Source organism: Malaya genurostris, chromosome 3 (assembly GCF_030247185.1).
Source record: "Malaya genurostris strain Urasoe2022 chromosome 3, Malgen_1.1, whole genome shotgun sequence".
Classification (NCBI taxonomy): Eukaryota; Metazoa; Arthropoda; class Insecta; order Diptera; family Culicidae; genus Malaya; species Malaya genurostris.
In genome coordinates, this window is record NC_080572.1 from 194,544,134 (window position 1) to 194,563,724 (window position 19,591).

Genomic DNA, 19,591 nt, shown 5'->3' on the forward strand with positions numbered 1-19,591 from the left:
ATAATGTTAGTTTATATGTTGTATAATGCAATTGACTGTTGATGTTACATAGTGTAATAGTATGAAAAATTTCCTCTAAACTACACAATTCGCCAAGCCAATAACTTTTTGTTCAGTAGGTGAAAGATAGTAGAAAACCATCTCTCGATTCTGTCTCGTTCTTGACAAGAAAAGAAATTTGCCGCTTTGAACGCTCCCGAATACAACCAACGGTGAAGCACAGTGAAATGATTGGGGATTTCCAGCTTTCTTCGGTGCTTTCCCGTTTGCATGGAAACCAGTCGCTCGATTTTGATAGCTCATAAAATTCCCACCGTCCTAAAAGACAATGCATAATATTTTTCGAAGTCACTAGATATACAGGTTGGGACCTGTTTGTTTTGCCGAACCAATAAGCTCGAATTTGCATACGATACACCACTCAACTTACCGAATCTTAATCTAATTCGTTATCCTCATTAACCGCAGCAAAACCGAGAATTGTCTGTTAAGTTCGGTAGCTCACAATTAGCTGGTGCCACTCATCGTACCTCTACTTTGTGGCGTTGCGTTTTCTTCACATCACTCCGCCTAGTCATGTGGGTTTGCGATCGACCAGCAAAACATGCTCACTCTCGGAACCCGTCAATATCAGTCTCACTGTTGCACAGCGCCGATTAGTTGCTGCTGAATACCGACTGAGGAAGGACTCTGCCTAGTCGAGTTCCTGAAGATGAACGCGCTTATTGTGATATTTTGTAAGTGAACATCCAGTGAAGTTAGTAAACAGTTTGATCCCTTAGTCCGATACATCGGACCGTAGTTTGATGTTAATCAAGACCTCTCGGATTCAGGGGGATTCGGCCTTAAGTGATTTTCTAAATAAGATTCGCTCGGGAGGAAAAGGTAGTGCGTGGTTCATCCTCCCGAACGAGGAATAGTTAATTAATTTATTTCACCGGTGTACTCGGATGCGTCGGGAAGTTGTGCAGGTTGCTCATGAAAAATCCGTTTTCAGTCTCGGCTCTGGACAGAGTCGATTCATCTTCAGACAAACACCGCGCTGGTTAGCGCGATAAGAAAGGCACTTTCGTTGGCAGCAACAAAAACTTTTTGTTTATTTGACCTTATGTTCTAGAGGTTAGAGATTCTCTACTCAGGCAAACCGAGATGGTTGGCAGAAGTGTGCACAGACTGATTAGAATTTTCAAATTAATTCACCCAACAGCACCGCCTCTGGAGCGTAATTGGATTTTAAATGAGTTGTGCTATTTGGGGATCTCATTAGCATACATCATGTAGCAGAAAGGTATATGTGTATAGAATTTTACGCCAGCATAGAACTATTTGTCTCTGTCGTTACCACCGATTGCCGCAATGTCTTCGAACTCTAGTCGACTAATCCAAGAACGGTGATACTTTCGGACCTGTTCTGTTCTTCCTCTGACCAAGAAATGATCACTGGTAGAAACTCGAACCCATGTTTGGCTTTCTATACGATGATCCACACACAAACCGGTCATTCTGGTTCTTGGCTGACCGTGTGAGCGAGAGAGATCTTGAACTTCATTATCGACGACCGACGCGCGATGGTCGCTCGATCGTTAGTTCTGTCGGGTTGTTGTTTTCGTCTGCGATGAAGCGCTTTTACGGTCGGAATTCCCCACCGCGAAGGAGTCGGCGAGTGCGATGACGAAGGTGATGGTTTTTGTGTGACATACCGGTATTCGGTTGGGATTGAAAACAAAGAGGGAATACCCGCAACGCCACAATTGAGCTCACTGTCCGTGGCTGTGTAAGTGAATTCGACGAAGAGTGAAAATGATACGCGCTGTTTGTGTTTGGTTTTCAATTATACTTATGAACATACCGGTAGATTGACAACAACTTATTCCCAATGCCGCAATGATTCTGCGTCAACGAATGTTGGGAAAATTGATTTAGGCGACGGGGAAAATTTGTGAGTGTGCAGTAAGACTTTGCATTCCATATTTGAGTGCAGCCTATTCCAGGGAGGCATCACCTAAATTCATCAGAACATATCTCAGTAAAAGTTCAAGCATTCCATTAAAATTGTCATAACAAGTTGTTAGAAGCATCACTTCAGTGCATTGCATAGTTATTAAATGGAGGAAAACTTTTCGAATCGAGAAAGTATTCCTCAAACGAACGAAATATAAATTCAATTTTAATTCAACTGCAATTGTGTTTGGTCCATGAGCTCATTTGATATATCTTAAAGTATTTGTTTTGACGCATATATGAAAACTTCTCCACTCAACATGGTTTTGAACTTATTTATAAAGCCCTGTCACCTCTAACTAGGGTGTGACCCTCAGATGTCGCCTGTGATGAATGTGATACGTAATATAGCGATAAATAATTTAATGATTCCCACTTGATCTAATGGTTAACATTAGTTTGGAAACAAAATTCCAGTTTCATCTTTAAAACTGTCTTAGTTGTGGAAAATTCTTCGAATAAAGTGAACCGTATGTTGATATTATGCATCGATCGAAACTAGTAATAGTGGGATGGTGTAAAGTTTTTTACTTCAAGATGGACGAGGAATGAGAGAACCGAGTCATTTCGCCGAAAGTAACTTCTCCGGAAATCGTTTCGTCAAAGGTTCATTTCACCGAAGTGGATATTTCACCGGAACAACAATACATACAATACATCACTTTATTCATCAGAAAACTACAAAATCTGGCGGCACAAAGCCTCGTTTGTCCGGTCTACTCAAAGCAACATGGAAAGACCGAAATCAGCATTTTGGCGAAAAAATTAGTTGATTTCCTGATTTTAGTTAGTTATTTTTTGAGACAACTAAAAATATCTTTCTTCTGCTAATAGAAATTTTTTAATTCTCGTTCCCTTAATAATAATAAAATATTTGTTAAAACGGCTAATTTTTGGTTGAATTCACCAATTAAACGTGCTGTCATACCTTAGCTAAGGCACACTTCATTTCAATTCAACTAATTTTTTAGTTGTATTAGAGAAATAAAACGTTGTTTTCAACCAACATAAATGGTTGAATTGGCTTCTGCAATTTGCAGCTACATGGCCCTCTTTCACCGAAAATACGTTAACACCGTACAGTGGTCCGAAACGAGAAATTAGCGTGACAAAAATATTTTCACTATTACATATTAGTTTTTTGTTGTTTGAAGTCTTCACAAAAGTTGTTTGTATTCAAATGGCGCTCCTTTTGATGGAAAAAGCTACTAGGGTGGTCCTCATTTAGATTGAAATCTGAAACCTAACTTTCTTAATTGAACTCAAAAATGATTTTATTACACAATAAAGTTGTGGGAAATTTTATTTTGGGCAACTTTCTTGAACAAAGTACCTCTCTAGCTCTTTGTTTGAACGAGTTGCATCAATGTTCCCGAGTAAAAGTAGGGTGGCTCCTGAAAAATCACTTTTTTTGTTCTAACTTTTTTGTGAAACGTTCTACGGAAAAGTTGTCTTCAAAAGAGTTGTTGAACTAATCATTGCGCACATTTTTGCTAAACGAAGCTTTTCCATATGAGCTACCATTAAAAAATTATGATTGTTTTTTCATCAAAACTAGTCAAGCTTCAAATATCAATATTCATTAGATGCCAGATCGATAAAAATGTATCCTTTGCGGTTCCTGAAAGGTCATAATATAAGTGAAAGTTTAAGAGAAAATTGGAAGGGTGTTATTTTTTAACTTATTTAAATTAGTTTTAAAAATACCTTCAAAAAGCTCAAAAACATTGCATAACTTCTAAACGCCTTAACGTATCAACATACTTCCTTCGGCAAAATGATAGTTTCAAATTAGTTCTACAAGTGTTCCATACATTGTCCATTCGAGAAATGAGACACACAAAAACTACAGCCGAAAATAGATTTGTTGTAAGTCAAAGCACTTCCTGAAACCCAAAAAAATCATTAGTTGGTTAAAATGAGTAGAATGTATTTATTCAAACCAAAACTCATTGTGCGTCGTTTTCCGGTTTTTACAGGCTATTCGGCATATAAGTGAATGAGAAAGAAGGACCAGTGTCATAGGCGTCTTGGCATGATGTGGATAAAAATATTTCCATTCTACTAACTTGCACCAGCTTGTTGGAATCGTTGTCGAGTTCATGAAAATCCGTTTGTACCAGAAAAACAAGCCATCATTTTCTCTGAAGTACTTCGAGCGCGAACAACTTTTGTTGGATTTGGTTCTTCTTGAAACACCCATACAGTCGACTTCGCTGTAGTTTCGGGCTCATATGAGAGATAGATGTTATACTTCGAATTTGAAGCACCAAGATTGATTTTTTCAGAATTCTTTTGCATTAATCGGCACGAGTCTCTTTTTGAGCGATTGTCAAATTATGTGGGATCCGACGTGAACAAATATTTGTCACTACTAAATATTAATGCAAAATAACACAAGCTTTCCACACTAATACCCAATGCTGCCTCCATTTAACCGTACGTCACATGGTGATATTCCATTATCAGATTTTTCACAGCATCGATTTTCTGCCAAATCAACTGATTTTGGACGACCTTCTTTGAATTCATCGACAAGCGAACTACAACCACGATTGAATTCATTATACCAGTTTTTCACAGTCGCATAGAATGGTGCTACACTGCCAAAAGTCGAACTAAGTTGCTTGAAGCACTCTTGTCTTGATAATCCACGACGAAAATCGTAATAAATAATTGCACAAAAATTTTAACTTTTCAAATCCATTTTTTGCTGAGGTAAAATTTTCAACTCGATGTAAACAAAACAAATGACAGAATGTTCTGAAGATGGTAATCTTTATGTCAAACTGTATTACGGAAACGTCAAATCCACCGGACAGCACTTTACGACGTACTAGTCGTTTTACGCTAGTAATCAACGAAGGATGCATTACAGTAAAAAGTTCGCTTCTAAGGGTTTGGTTCTAAGGAACCAGTTTGTACCAGTTTGCACATGACTGTTGAACTGTTGAGTGGTCTGGCAGTTAAACATGAACTGCTATGCACGGATGAGTCGAAGACGAAACCTAAAATATAAAATATAAAACAGTCATATGAGCTTAATACAAACCGGTTCCTTGGATCTGGTATTTACTTTTCATTGTAATGCATCCGACACTAGAATTTTGATTCGAACTGTACGAAATTTTGCGTATCGATGAAAAACTACTTTTGTCAAAAAACAGTCAGCATTGTGAAGCCACTGCGCACTGCGAACTGAGCCACGATCGAACAACGAATATTTTCAAAACCCAACGTTTGTCCGAAATATTTTTGCTGATCAAGAAAGTGTATACTATTGGAAAACATTTCACAACCTGATATCGACCGAAATTTTTCGTAATACGGGACTTAAATGCTAAGCATGTCCAGTGGAATTGTAGGCAAAATAACAGTAATAGTAAAATACTTCATAACCAACGCTCTGTTGATTACTTTACAGTTCTTTATCCCAGTAATCCGACTTGTTTTCTCTTCCGTGAAAACCCCCTCTACAATTGATCTGGTTCTAACAGATCAAAATCACATTTGTACTGAACCATATGCTGACTTTGACTCAGATCATGCGAACGTTCCTCATTGAATTCCGTACATACTTCTTGGCGACAAGTTTTGACACTTGTTTCCAATCTTTTTCGAACTGTTGAATGGTTTCGGCTGCCGAGACATGTTTCCTAAGATGTGCCTTCGTTATTGCCCAAAATTCCTCAATTGGTCGAAGTTGTGGGCAATTTGGTGGATTTATGTCTTTTGGGACGAAAGTGACATTTTTGGTAGTATACCATTCTACCGTTGATTTCTAGTAGTGGCAAGAAGCAAGATCTGGCCAGAAGACAACAGGATCCTTGTGGCTTCGAATCATAGGTAGAAGTCGTTTTTGTAAACATTCCTTGATGTATATTTCGCTGTTCATTGAAGCAGTGGTGATGAAGGGTTTCGAAATCTTACCGAAGCTACAAATTGCTTGCCAGGCCATAGCTTTCTTACCAAATTTTTCGACTTCAATCGATGTCTCGGACTGGTTTAACACTTGCCCTTTTCGCACCATATAATATTGTGGTCTCGGCAAGAATTTCACGTAGGTTTCGTCGTTAATGATCATGCAATTCAAATTTCCAGCAAGAATCATATTGTACAGCTTTCGAACCCTCGGCCTGATCAATGCTTCTTGTTTCGGACTACGATTTGGTTATTTCTGCTTCTTATAGGTTCGAAGATTCAAACGTTCTTTAGCACGAAGAACATTTGACTTCGAAGTGCCCACTTTTTTGGCCACATTTCGAACTGAAACATCCTTCTTTTGCTCGAACGCCTTCAGTATTCGTTTATCCAACTGAGGGTTAGCAGGACTTTTTTTTCGACCCGTTTTCGGTTTATTATCAAAGGTGTTATTCTCACCGAACTTTCTGATTGCATTTCGCACGGCTTTTTCACTTACTCCTTCAATTTTTGCTATCTTTCTCAGTGGCAGTCCGCGTTCTGTACACAATTTTTCAACGTTGTTCTGCTGAAACCCCACGCATTTCGAAACAAACTAATGAAAACGAATAAACAACTGCACAAGTGGTTAGAGAAGAGTGTAAACAACAGGACGCAGCCATAAAAATTGACAGATTCTGAACCATTGCGAACTGACAGCGGTTTTTGGTTGCGTCCATACTTTCTGGGACAGTCTTTATCGTATAAAATTCATATTCAATACAATATTGAACTCTTCTCCAATCAATATCAAATAAAACGACTAATCTAATCTATTGAACACTCCAATTTGTAATTCCCAGGTGGCTTTCTGGCCGCGCACTGCATCCTCGCCGAAAACTTTGTTCAGAACTATGATCAACCCTTCCGGAGCACTAGAAACGTGCAGTTCGATTGGACTTTAACGAAGGTAGTTTCAATGTGACAAAAATCAACTTAACTACGAGATTAATTCATTCAGATCTTTACTTCATAGCGAATTTTCGAAACACAAAAATCGAACGCCGTTATTTCACCTTTTTCGGTGAAAATTCTGCTGACACTGCTGTATGAAGCAACGGGCGATGCGGCTGATCTCTCGATTACACAAACCAAAAAAGAACTACGAACCGTTTTGGATCCATCCGAAGATTTGAATGCTACCCGAAATATGTACCGTTCACTACTGGATTCGGCGTTGGTAAGAATATGCCATGTTTCAACAGTCAAACATTTCGGTTAATATCAATTGAATAATGCAGGCGGAGAGTACCGACTTTGATCTTAAGATCGCCACCAAATTCTTTGTCGATGAGTTCATCGATGTCATCAGCAAGTACCAGATTATATCGGATCATTATTACAATGCAACGGTAGACAAAGTTCCGTTCTCCAAGCCGAAGAAAGCTGCCGACATAATCAACAATTGGGTTTCGCGAAATACGAACGGTCGCATCAACGAACTCGTCAGTGCCGGTAAAAGTTGAATTATTTGATTAAATTGTTAGATGATACAAATCCGCCCCCCGATCACAATTTAGACGGAGTCGAAGGAGCTGTCATAACGCTGGTCAATGCCATCTACTTCAAGGGTATGTGGACGTATCCCTTCCCGGAAAATGGACCGAGACGAGCTTTCTACACCGCACGTAAGCAGCTGGAAGCCGACTACATGGAACAGAATGGGCAATTTTACTACGATGACTCTAGCATCCTCAACGCTCAGCTGCTTCGGTTACCGTACCGGGGAGGCAAATTTGCCATGTACTTCATCTTACCCCGCACGAACGGTTCCATCAACGACGTCCTGAGTCGCATCACTTCCCCCAGTCTGCATCAGGCGTTGTGGTACATGGATGAAACCGATGTGAATGTGACTATCCCGAAGTTCCGATTCGATTTCTCCGAAGAGCTAAATCAGCCGCTGATGGATGTAAGTTCCCGTTTGTCCCACTCACGAACAATTTATTGTTGTGCTCAATTGTAGATTGGAATCCGAGAGGTCTTCTCCCAGAATGCCTCACTACCACTGTTGGCTCGCGGAAAAGGCACCCGAGACCAGGTTCGAGTGTCACGAGTATTCCAAAAGGCCGGCATCGCTGTCAATGAACAGGGAAGTGAAGCCTACGCGGCCACAGGTAATTGCACACAAGGCAAACCATTCGTTTATCATGTCCATTAACCTATTACATGTTTATCGCAGAGATCCAACTGGTGAACAAATTTGGTGGAGACGGAACTCAGGTTTTCAACGCAAACCGTCCATTCCTGTTTTTCATCGAGGACGAAAACTCCGGCACGCTACTGTTCGCCGGAAAGGTTGAAGTGCCCACCGTGTAACGAAGATCCCGAAACAGAATAAGCGAGACTTTCAAATAATTGCTGCCGATTTCGAAGGGCGTTCCACATCCGGACTTTTGCTCCCTGTCTTGGAACAAGTTGAATGAAATAAATTTTAGTAATTAAAAACCACTCACGCTAATGGATTCTCTTGTCCTATATTCTTCCCTATCGGGGTTCCAAGCTGGACGAACTGCGAATCTCTCTGTTGGAGCGGTGGCCTATCACAACACCGGAAGCGCTACCACTGCAAGCAAATATCGACAGACCTATGTAAATAAAATGCATTAGGTGCACTCCGCATGCTCTCACGGCAGCTTGGCCGGGATTACTTCCACTTGATGGGAGTTCTCTTTTTTTCCGCCTCCCTGATTTCGATCAAAGGAATAAATTGAACGTAAGAAAATGCTGTGAAATAAAATGGGCAATGCGACTGGACTGGATGCTGTGCAAAAAAGGGGAAACCGATAGGAGGTGGTAGAGGAAATAGTGCTATTTCATGCACAAACAATTTTGTTTGAGCGAAAAGCATTTGCTTTCTGATGGGGTCAGCTTCAACAATGTTTGCTTTTTCTCGTTTTTTTTTATCCCCGAACAGACAAGCTTCTGTAAAATGTAAACCTGACTTTTTATTCAGGTTTGGGATTGAACCCGACCGAAAAGTCTCTGGCTCGAATGTGGACTTAAGTGGAACTGACGTAATTGTAATTGATTCATATTCAAATTTTATTTTCTGATCGCGTAAAACTCCATTCCACATATACCGAAACTCATAACGCAATTTTGAATAAAATCTGATAGCGATTACAGTGATTTGAACCGAAAATTATCGACTGTAGCTGAGCCAAAGAAACACACATCTACTTGGCTGGTAAATGGTGCATACGAATTCATACAGTCCCACTTGCTAACATAGTCATATGCAAAAAACAGTCGGAACCAGTAATAATCATTCGAATCAAACATTATGTCATTAGAAATGAAATTTTCCCACATTTGATACATTAATGCTTAAATACCTGCATCGTATGTGAGATTAGATCCCTGTAATTTTCACAATTTGATTGAGTGTAGAAATGGGAATCTAATTTAATTCTAACTCACAATCCCTTTTTAATTACTATTCCTTATTTTGCTTCTATGCAAAGCACTCATTTTGCGTTTTGTATTACTGTTTTTGAATTAGTTGATTTCAAGGAGTGTATCGAAAACAAGCTATCCACAAATTTTTCTTTAAAATTATGATAAAAAACGATATTTTATTCAAACTAAAAATTGATCCTTTATTGTACGAGATTAAACTTGAGCATAATGAAAACCGGATGAAATTTAGGTTATTCCTTCGCGAATTTTTCGAACTTTTGATCGAGCGCTGTTCATCAAGTTGCATCACATTTTTTGGACGCTTGAGCTCAAATTTGTTCGAACTCCTGCATGTTCCCAGCTGCCTTACTAGTTTTCTTGAAGACCCTCTTCACGATGGCCCAGTAACGTTCGATGGATCGAAGCTGAGAGCAATTTGGTGGATTGATATATTTCTCAACGAAATTTATACCCTTTTCCGCAAGCCAATTGAGAGTGGTTTTGGCATAGTGAGCCGACGCTTAATCCGGCCAAAACAGTGGAGGTATACTATGCTTCTTATATAAAGGCAGCAATCTCTTCTGGAAACACTTAGATCGATTTATCCTCTTGATATGCTGGCTATATGATTTTTTGGTTCTTCATGATTAGAGATACCACTTTCTGGTCCAGTTTCGGATTGAAAGAATCGGGTTTTCTGCCTCTTCCTGGTAGCTCATCCAAAGAATAGTGTTCCCCAAACTTATTAATGATGGTTTTAACACTGGCATGATGAATTCCAAACCGCTTCGCCAATTTTCGCATAGTAATACCCTTCTCACTTAGCCATGTGTCCAGAACCCTAATTGTAACTTCCTTTTCAATACACGACATTTTGTAAACGCAGAATTTCGACCGCACAAACAAGTAAACAATCGAAAGCTGCCAGCCAATTTCACAGCATGCTGTGATCTGAGCATAAAAACCATCACAAATACATGCGTGCAAGACAAATATATGTGGATAGCTTATTTTCGATACACTACTTAAAACAAAATTTCCAAACTAACTATTATATTAGTTGAAATCCAGAATTTACTTTGCTAAAAAAACTCTGGTTTTTAGAGAATGTGTCTAGTTGGAAATCATCAATCAGCAAAATTTCAATCCAACACGACATTCTCATTGGCAACTAGTTTTGTGATTAAAAACAGAAAATTTTATTTTGGTTTTATTAACAAGTTTATTAGCCAAAAACTCATGAGAAGCGTCAAAGCAAAATATTCCATGCAAAATCTTAAAAGGATAGCCTTGTTGAAACAGCTTGCAAATTGTTTTGATGTTTTTCGCACGTGATATATCCATAATTAAATTTCTAAACCGATATACCGTAAACTCTTAGTGGAAAGTGTATTTATTCAGAATTTGTGCGCACTTGATTGTGCGTTATAATTTTTATATTTTATTTTGCATTAAGTATGGTTTCGGCTTTAGCGGACTGTTAAATAAGAACGGCTGTTATATACTGCCCGACGTTTCGACCTGGTTGTGGTCTTTTTCAAGGGAAATATCTTATCGTTCCTCGTCGAAAAATCGTATGCCCACGAACGGTTGTTTACATAATAACAAAGCTTCTTTCGTCACTAATAACGTTTGTTTCAAACATTAGCCTGTTTTATCACTATGGTATTCTATGTCAAACGAAGTTCGTTGTATCTTCCAACCTATATTGCAATTGGTTGTAGTTTTTTTCCAGTTGAAGGCTATATCGAAGCAAAACGAAAGATCGGTTTGTATTTGTTCAAAACATAGTTTTGGATCAAGGAAATAATATCCTTCACAGTTTGTATACACGGAATGACCGAAATTAGCTCTGCGCCTAATTCGTATTACTGTTTTTGAATTAGTTGATTCTAACAACAAAATTTCCAAAATAACTATGAAATTAGTTAAAATTGAGAATTTACTTTGCTGAAAAAAAAACTCTTATTTTTAGAGTAACAGTTCGGCTGAAAAGTTCGTATCGTTTAACAGAAACACACATTTTTTTGCCAAAATTCGTTTTTATTATTCAACACTAGCTGACCCGTCGAACTTCGTCTCGCCCGTTTTTTTTATTTATGTTTTCGGACAGTAGAATTGTGAAACGTTATGCTGTTAATGTATCTTTCCATTATTTTACTGATTACTTGGCTGCGATGAATTCATAAAAATATTGTGAATATGTTAAAAGCTTTTGTTACGCAAAAATAAAGCGAATGCACCGCGAATCATCTTTTGAGTCATTGCATCGAACAGCGATTGTTGATCTCTCTCAGACTATGGTTTCGACATATGGAATAAAAAGTGAAGCAAAAATAACTGAGATGACTACTTTAAATTGATTAGAACAAATTTACAAAAGCTGCCCTCGCGACTTGTAGTTCGTCACTTTTCGCTAGGCTGGTGATATTATTTAATCGTGTTTGATGAATGTTCGTAGCGTGACAATCACAGGAAGAAACAATTTAGCGATAAAACTTTATTTTTACTTTTAATGTATGACTTCTGGTCAGTCAGTAACTATTTAGTAAATTTTTTGGTGTGGGGGAGTGCGGTGGGCAAAAAAAAAATAAAAATTTTAACATTTCAGAGACTCGGATGTTTCGCATCGCTAAGTTCGACTCCTCTAGTAGACGGTAAAAGTTTAGATGCGAGAAATCTTCTTCTTACTTAAATGAACGTTGTTACGTCGAATTTTCCGCACTTTATCTTCAAATCCTTACTCCTCCTTGAGTACTATGGTTAGTTTGATATTGTTAAAAAATCGAATGATAAAATGAGTTATTCTTGGACATTCGAAAGTTCAAGTTACCATTCTTTTAAATATTGTATCCATTAACTTTTACATGAACACTGCATTCGCCTAATAGCTTTATCAATAGTCATCTCATTAGTCAACGCCACATAATTTTGTTTAGTACCCCACCTACAATTAATGAATGGTGGAGTTCGGCACTGAGAATCTATATCAGAAAGTTTTATATGAAAATAATGTGCAGTTCTTCTGTTATAGAGGAGTGAAGATGAGGAGTGATTGTACCAGTATGCAGCTTATCGTTCGAGTCAATGCATAAAATCTCACAACTAATGGTTTTCAATCCACCAGAATTTACCCGACGCGAACGAACTTCAGCATGCTAAATTCAAAGCAAACCTCTATGATTGATCTCATTATTTAAACAGCAGCATCTTATCATTGATTCGTACAAAAATCGTTCTATTTATGAATTGTGATTTGTTCAACTCACGCCTACGATGGCCAACAATAAACAACTAACTGATTACATTGCACACAATGCATCTTCTGGTAAACAGTATCAGAACTTTTGATCATGTTTACGGTATAGCTAGAACACCCATATGCGTTCCATCATTGAATCATTTGGCAATCAATAATGTTGATACCCAATTAAGCACGTGACTCGAAATGACGAACCACATGAATTCACACAAAACAACTCGTTGCGCGCCAAATGATTCTTTCGACGATCTAGTATTCCTTTCTTCGACGGCCAAACACTTATGCAACTCGTTATGCGCCAAACACCTATCGATGATCTAGCAATCATTGGCGCCTTTTTAGTGGAAAATTCCATTGTCCATACCAAATAACTTTATTGGTTTTTCCCACTTTTCCGGTAAGTTTTTCTAATTTTTTTGATGTACGAACCCGGTGGGGGTAAAAACTGATCAAACAAAAAAAAAGCATCTCAATCCGTCCAGCCGTTCTTACGTGATGCGATTACAAAGAATGATCTCTGCATTTTTATATATATAGATAGATAATAGATAATAGATAATAGATAATAGATAATAGATAATAGATAATTGGCATCAGAGGCGATACAGCGATTATAGCGATATTCCAACTTTTCGATACCATTTTTGTAGTACGATTTGTCCTTTGCCTTAAAATAGGCCTCAGTTTCAGCGATTACCTCTTCATTGCTTCTAAATTTTTTACCAGCGAGCATTCTCTTGAGGTCTGAGAACAGGAAAAAGTCACTGGGGGCCAAATGTGGAGAATACGGTGGATGAGGGAGCAATTCGAAGCCCAATTCGTTCACTTTCAGCATGGTTTTCATCGACTTGTGACATTGTGATTGTGAGCTCACGCGGCACCCATTTTGCACAAAGCTTTCTCATATCCAAATATTCGTGAATAATATGTCCAACACGTTCCTTTGATATCTTAAGGGTGTCAGCTATCTCGATCAACTTCACTTTACGGTCATTGAAAATCATTTTGTGGATTTTTTTCACGTTTTCATCGGTAACAGCCTCTTTTGGACGTTCATCGTCTTCGGTGCTCATATGACCAGTACGAAATTTTGCAAACCACTTACGAATTGTTGCTTCGCCCGGTGCAGAGTCTGGATAACACTCATCAAGCCATTTTTTGGTATCGGCGGCACTTTTTTTCATCAAAAAGTAGTGTTTCATTTTTTTTTCTCAATAACAAAAGTAGCTTCACTCAAAATGCAATATCTCACAAACTAATAATCAGACAGCTGTCAAATTTATACACGTTTCTTTTGTAGTTTGGTACTAACGGAAAATGGTATTGATTTAATTCTAGTGGCGCCCTCTCATAGAAACGATACGAACTTTTCAGCCGATCTGTTATGGGTTGAGTTGGCGAATATACGGGACAAAAACCAGCAATATTTCAATTCAACACGACAACTAATTTTGTTATTAAAATCAGAAAATTTGTTTCTATTTATCTATCACCATCATTACTATAGAAAACAAAACTGAAATTTGTTTTATTAACAAGTTTATTAGCCAAAAACTCATGAGAAGTGTCAAAGCGAAACAATCCATAAAAAAGCTAAAAAGGACAATCTTTTTGAAACTGCTTGCAAATTGTTTTGATGTTTTTCGCATGTGTTACGATATATCCATATATACATTTCTAAACCAATATGTAAAAATGACACTAACTCTTAGTGGAAAGCGAAATTAGTGCGTATTTGAAGCGATTGAGTGATTTTCGAATGTTGCACTATAATTGTATATGTCAAATGATGTTTTTTGTATCTTCCAACCTTCCGGGCTACGCCGTCCGGTGTATTGCTTGTACATATTCGGTTTTTATTTTCCGAGTGCCCAAAGTTTTCAGTGAGAGAGTCGATTTCGCGAAGTCGAATGAAGAAAACAACGATGTAAAAGAAAAATTTTCAAAGAAAAGTTTATGTTTCGTTTATGTCTTTTTCTCCAATACATCCATTTATACCTGCCAATTTTTTTTGGAAGTAGTGTGCCATCTAGTGGCTAGTAGTCATTATAGTGTTAATGTTTTTTTCGGTGACAGAGCGCCGTATAGTTGCAGATTGCAGAACCAAATCCAACCGTTAGTGTTGGTTGAAAACAATATTTTATTTTTTTAATTCAACTCAAAAACTAGTTGAATGGGAAGGTAGTGCCTTAGATAAGAAATGGCAGCTCGTTTAATTGGTGAATTCAACTAAAAAATAGTCATTTCAACTAATACTTTATCATTATTGAGGGAATGAGAACTAAAAAAATTCTATTAGCAAAAGTAAGATGTTTTTAGTTGTCTCAAAAAATAAGTAACTAAAATCAGAAAATCAACTAATTTTTTCGCCAAAATGCTGATTTCGGTCTTTCCGTGCAGCGATATGACTCGTCAAATCCGTTAAAAAATTGATCAGATTGATTCTAAAATTCAAATTTCAATATAGCGAAAAAACATTTTTTCTATTCTCGAAGCTGTCAGAAATGACAATCTTTCCGGTTCAGCTTATTTTAATCCGGGTTTGCGGTTCATTGCATAGGGCGCTGGTCTTACAAGCCAGTTGTCCTATGTTCGAGCCCCGTCCTGGAAGTATACTTAGTGTTAGTAGAATCATAACACCAGTCATACACTTGTTATGTACCCTAAGCATCGGCTGCGAAGTCTGTTGAAACAGAAGGTCAAATTCAATTTGGATCAGATACTGTTTTATTTTCCTCTGAATAAAAGTTGCATATTGTTTCAACGATGTGTACAGAGCAAAACTCAGATTAGAATTTTATTATTAGTTACTGTAACTGTGAATCGTTTATCAAAAGGTGGCAAAGCCATAAAATACGCGCTACGTGCATGAGCACTGTACATAGTCTACGCAAAGGCTGTCGTTTTTTATCGTGCTAGCGAACTGCCTGGCTTGACACTGATACAGAACTAAATGATCGAAATATGAGCTTGAAAGTTATACATATAGAGTGGTACTTGCCATGATGAAATATAATGGACGACTAAGCTTATGATGACTTTGTGCAGCTTCTCGGGCTATATGAGTTTGTTTGAAACAATTTGAAACTTGAGTTGCAAATGAGTCCATGAGATTGAAGTAGGGGAAAGTGTGGAATTTTTAACCCCACACGAAAACAAATCAGATACCATTGTCATGATTGAAAAAAAAAGGTGTATTAAGACGACCGCTGAAGATGACCAAGAGAGTGCTCAAAAGTACAGAATGATATTTCAAAACAAAATCAGAGTAAGGCGTTTGAATTTTGTCTCTAAAAAGTCTAAAGCTTCGTCCTCTGAACTGTTTTATGAAGACAGTTTTCGAGACAAATACAACTCTTTCTTCTGAGTACGACTTTTTATTGATTAAATTTGATAAAATTTTGGGTAAAACTAGTTTAACGTTTAAATTGTGCGAAATTTCATCACAATTTGTAAGGTTGTTATCGAGATGACCGCCAGCGCTTGCTAACTAATTAACAGAAAGTTTGGATAAAAGGAAATGATTTGGCTTAAGTAACTTACGAACATCATTAATAGCATTCTAAGCAACACGTTTTGTAAGTAATTATCCACACTTAGGCACGTAACCAGACCCCCCAAAGGACCCTGGTCGATTCCGGAATCGGATATTTTCCTCGATTGATTTGATAAATATTCTTTACACTCTCATTTTTAATATATGTTATAAAACCTTATAAAAAAAGGTTTTCGCAATTGAAAAAGACATTTTTGAGGGCATAAACTGGATAAATATTATGGGACTAGAGCTTCTTTCGGTTGCACCATGAAATAGTTGGCTAGGGATTGAAACAAAAGGCACAAAGGATCAGTATTGTGTGCACACACAATGGGCCGTATGAATAAAATGTAGTAAACTCTGTTGTTTGTAGTATCTTCTCAAAAACAAAGTCCACAGAGTAAAACGCGTTTAATATGAATAAAAACTACAAGGATCAGCCCCTGGGGTTGTTAGAGCCATTGATGAGGAACAAGGCAACCAAAATTTCTAATGATCGATATTTTCAATTAATCGTCATACTTTTGAATCCGCAAATGCACGAGAGTCTGCTAGGATTGATCTTTATTAGGAACCAACACCGAACACGCGCACCCAGAATATAGACTCTAATAGTCGTGATTTGTATTTGTTTTGTAGCCGACGAAATTACATCAATAGCCCAAATGTATGGAATTATATGTTTGTGCATGCTTGCGATAAGGATATTTAAGCTTCTCTTCGCCAAGCTTGTGTTCAAGTTTTGTATGCAAGCAGTTATTTTTATAGCGTTTCTCTACCATTACTATCCTTCTGCGATTTTGGTTGAAGCGATAAACTTTATCTCATCATCAATCGAGTTCATCTTATATAAATTAGAAATTAATCTTATGCACTCAAAATTTACCCTGGGGTAGTTGTCATTTTCTCAGGCGAAACGACATAACATGGAATTTTATCCGATCTTGCATGGCACAAGATGTGAGCATACCAGTTAAAGCTTCAAATCGTTTTATGGCACTTTTTGTCTTGCTGTCTAGCAGCAACCTACCTCTAGCATACTACGCGTAGGACTGAAACGTTAGCTATAATTTTACTTCTATTTATAGATTCGCGTGCTTCCAACAGCTTCGCTTTTGATTCGATTGACCAATCAGAGCGATGCTTTTCCTTTGATATATAGCTTACTCCATCAAAACCGTTGACTATGGCAGGGAAATCCGGTATGTCGGAGATTTTTTGCAGACAAAATAGGACACTGCTAGCTATTCATCAACACTTCAATGATATACAATTAAAAAAACATGGCTATGTACATTCAAATCAATACGTAGAAATATTTCCAATCAAATGGTGACATAATATTAATAATTGATACAAAATTGACTGAGCTGTAATTGTTCAAAACCTGACCACATTTCTAAGTGTATTTTTCTTGAGTTTCTAGTTTGCACCCATATATAGAAAACAAAAATGTGTTCCACATTAAAAAACAAGCTCGAACATGTAGTTAATGCTGCCTTCGAATTTGAGCATTTATTGCATGCCGTATCGAATTGGAGCCGGAAAAGCTGGAATAAGTACGCACAAAGCAAGAAAGGTACTTACTGCTGCAAAAATGCCACTTTATTTAATTTTTCTACTTCACTTTATCAGCAAACACACGAGTAGCAACCTCTGGAGCTACCTACCGAAAAATTGTAGTAAATACTACATGTTCGAAAGTTGTTGTGTAGTAAAGTCTCTGCTTTTGATAGGAACGCGATCCACATGTAGCATTTACTACCGAAATTCAAGCATGCTATGTTTTATTCATACGGCCCAATAACACATGGGCTAAAAAGTACCGGGCCTAACAAAGAGAACATTTTTGGTTTTAAATTAATTTTATTCATCAACGTAATCTCCATCGAAAGCAACGCAATCATTTCAGCGCCGCTCTAACATTTCAATACCACTTTTGTCGAACGATTTATCTTCTTCCTAAAAATTGGCCTTAGTTTCAGCGATAATCTCTTCATTCGTGCGAAATTTCTTACCGGTGAGGTCAGGTTTTCAGGTCTGCGCACAGCTTGGAGCCAAATCTGACGAATACGGTGGATGTGGGAGTGATTCGAAATTCAATTCTTGTAGTTTTGCCATTGTTTTGATTGACTTGTGATAAGGTGCGTTGTCTTGATGAAACAAAATTTTTTCTTTACCATAAGCGGTCGTTTCTTTGTAATTACAGCCTTCAAACGCTCCTATTACGCTATATAATATCCACTATTAATGGTATTTCCATTCTCAAAATAGTCGATAAATACTACACAACGCACATCCTAAAATACCGAGGCCATAACCTTTCCAGTCGATCGTTGTGTTTTCGAGCGCTTTCGACGAGGTTCACCAGTTGCTGTCCACTCAGATGACAATCGTTTTGTTTCCAGAGTGAAGAGATGAATCCATGTTTCATCCATTTTCTCATATCGACGCACAAAATCCGGCTTGTTATGTTTAAACATGGTCAAACTGCTTAGAATCATCTACATGCTCTCGTTTTTGGTCAACAGTGAGCAACTTTGAACAGAGCTTTCTCATAGTCAAATGCTCATGCAATATAAATCCAACACGTTTTTTTTTATATCTTAACGATGTCAGCTAACTCAGCAAACCAACGTTTTATTGTTGTTTCTGATGGAGCGGACTCTTCAAAGCACTTTTCAAGCCATTGCTTGGCTTGAACGGTATTTTTTCCCATGAAAAATCAGTGTAAAATTGAAACACGAAATTGTTTTTGATCAATTGTTCTAAAAAAACAAAAGTAGCGTCAGTCTTAGCACAGTAACTCACAAACTAATGAATAGAATATCATGAAATTTTAACAGCTATCTTTCAAAGGTTAGTATTAACTGAAAAAAGTGACTGCAATTACACTAGCGCCGTCAATGTGTTAGGCTCTAGACTTTTCAGACCATGGGTTAATTTGAGCAAAATAAAGGAAAACGCGAGCGGTCTTCGGAAGCATATTTGGCGAGTCTGATGCGGATTCGGTTAGAAGTTTGGTGTCTGCTGGTAACTTTGGACGAAACAAGGGTCCATTATTATACGCTTGAGAACAGACTGATTACCCAACAATAGACTGAAGCCGGCACGAGTGCACCGAAGAGGCGAAGGAGGCTAAGTGGGACGGATAGGTACTGTAGTCGGTTCACTAGAATTTTCATGGTATAGCTTTTGTGGACTACACTAAAACCTCAATTTACGTGAACCTAATTTGCACGACTATTTTTACGCGTTTCATTTTAAATAACGCGATTTTCTATTTAATTTACGCGATGATCGCGTAAAAAAAATGTTTGCATGATAAAGGAACATTTTATTTATTGGTATACAAAACAATCCAACATGTTTCAGAGAATTGAATTTTATGAAATGTTTATTACGAAATTGTTTGGTTTCTCGGAATC

General features: G+C 37.7%; 2 protein-coding genes across 5 annotated transcripts in view; one reads left to right on the forward strand and one right to left on the reverse strand.

Annotated features, from left to right (window-relative positions):
- LOC131435937 (uncharacterized) overlaps positions 1-19,591 on the reverse strand; it is a 316,170-nt gene that overhangs the window by 180,962 nt on the left and 115,617 nt on the right. The window lies entirely within an intron of this gene.
- LOC131435936 (serine protease inhibitor 2) lies at positions 599-8,412 on the forward strand. Its single transcript, XM_058604241.1, has 7 exons — positions 599-737; positions 6,765-6,871; positions 6,938-7,141; positions 7,203-7,416; positions 7,482-7,873; positions 7,928-8,078; positions 8,144-8,412. The coding sequence occupies exons 1-7, from the start codon at positions 713-715 to the stop codon at positions 8,278-8,280; spliced, it is 1,230 nt and encodes a 409-aa protein (XP_058460224.1). The 5' UTR covers positions 599-712; the 3' UTR covers positions 8,281-8,412.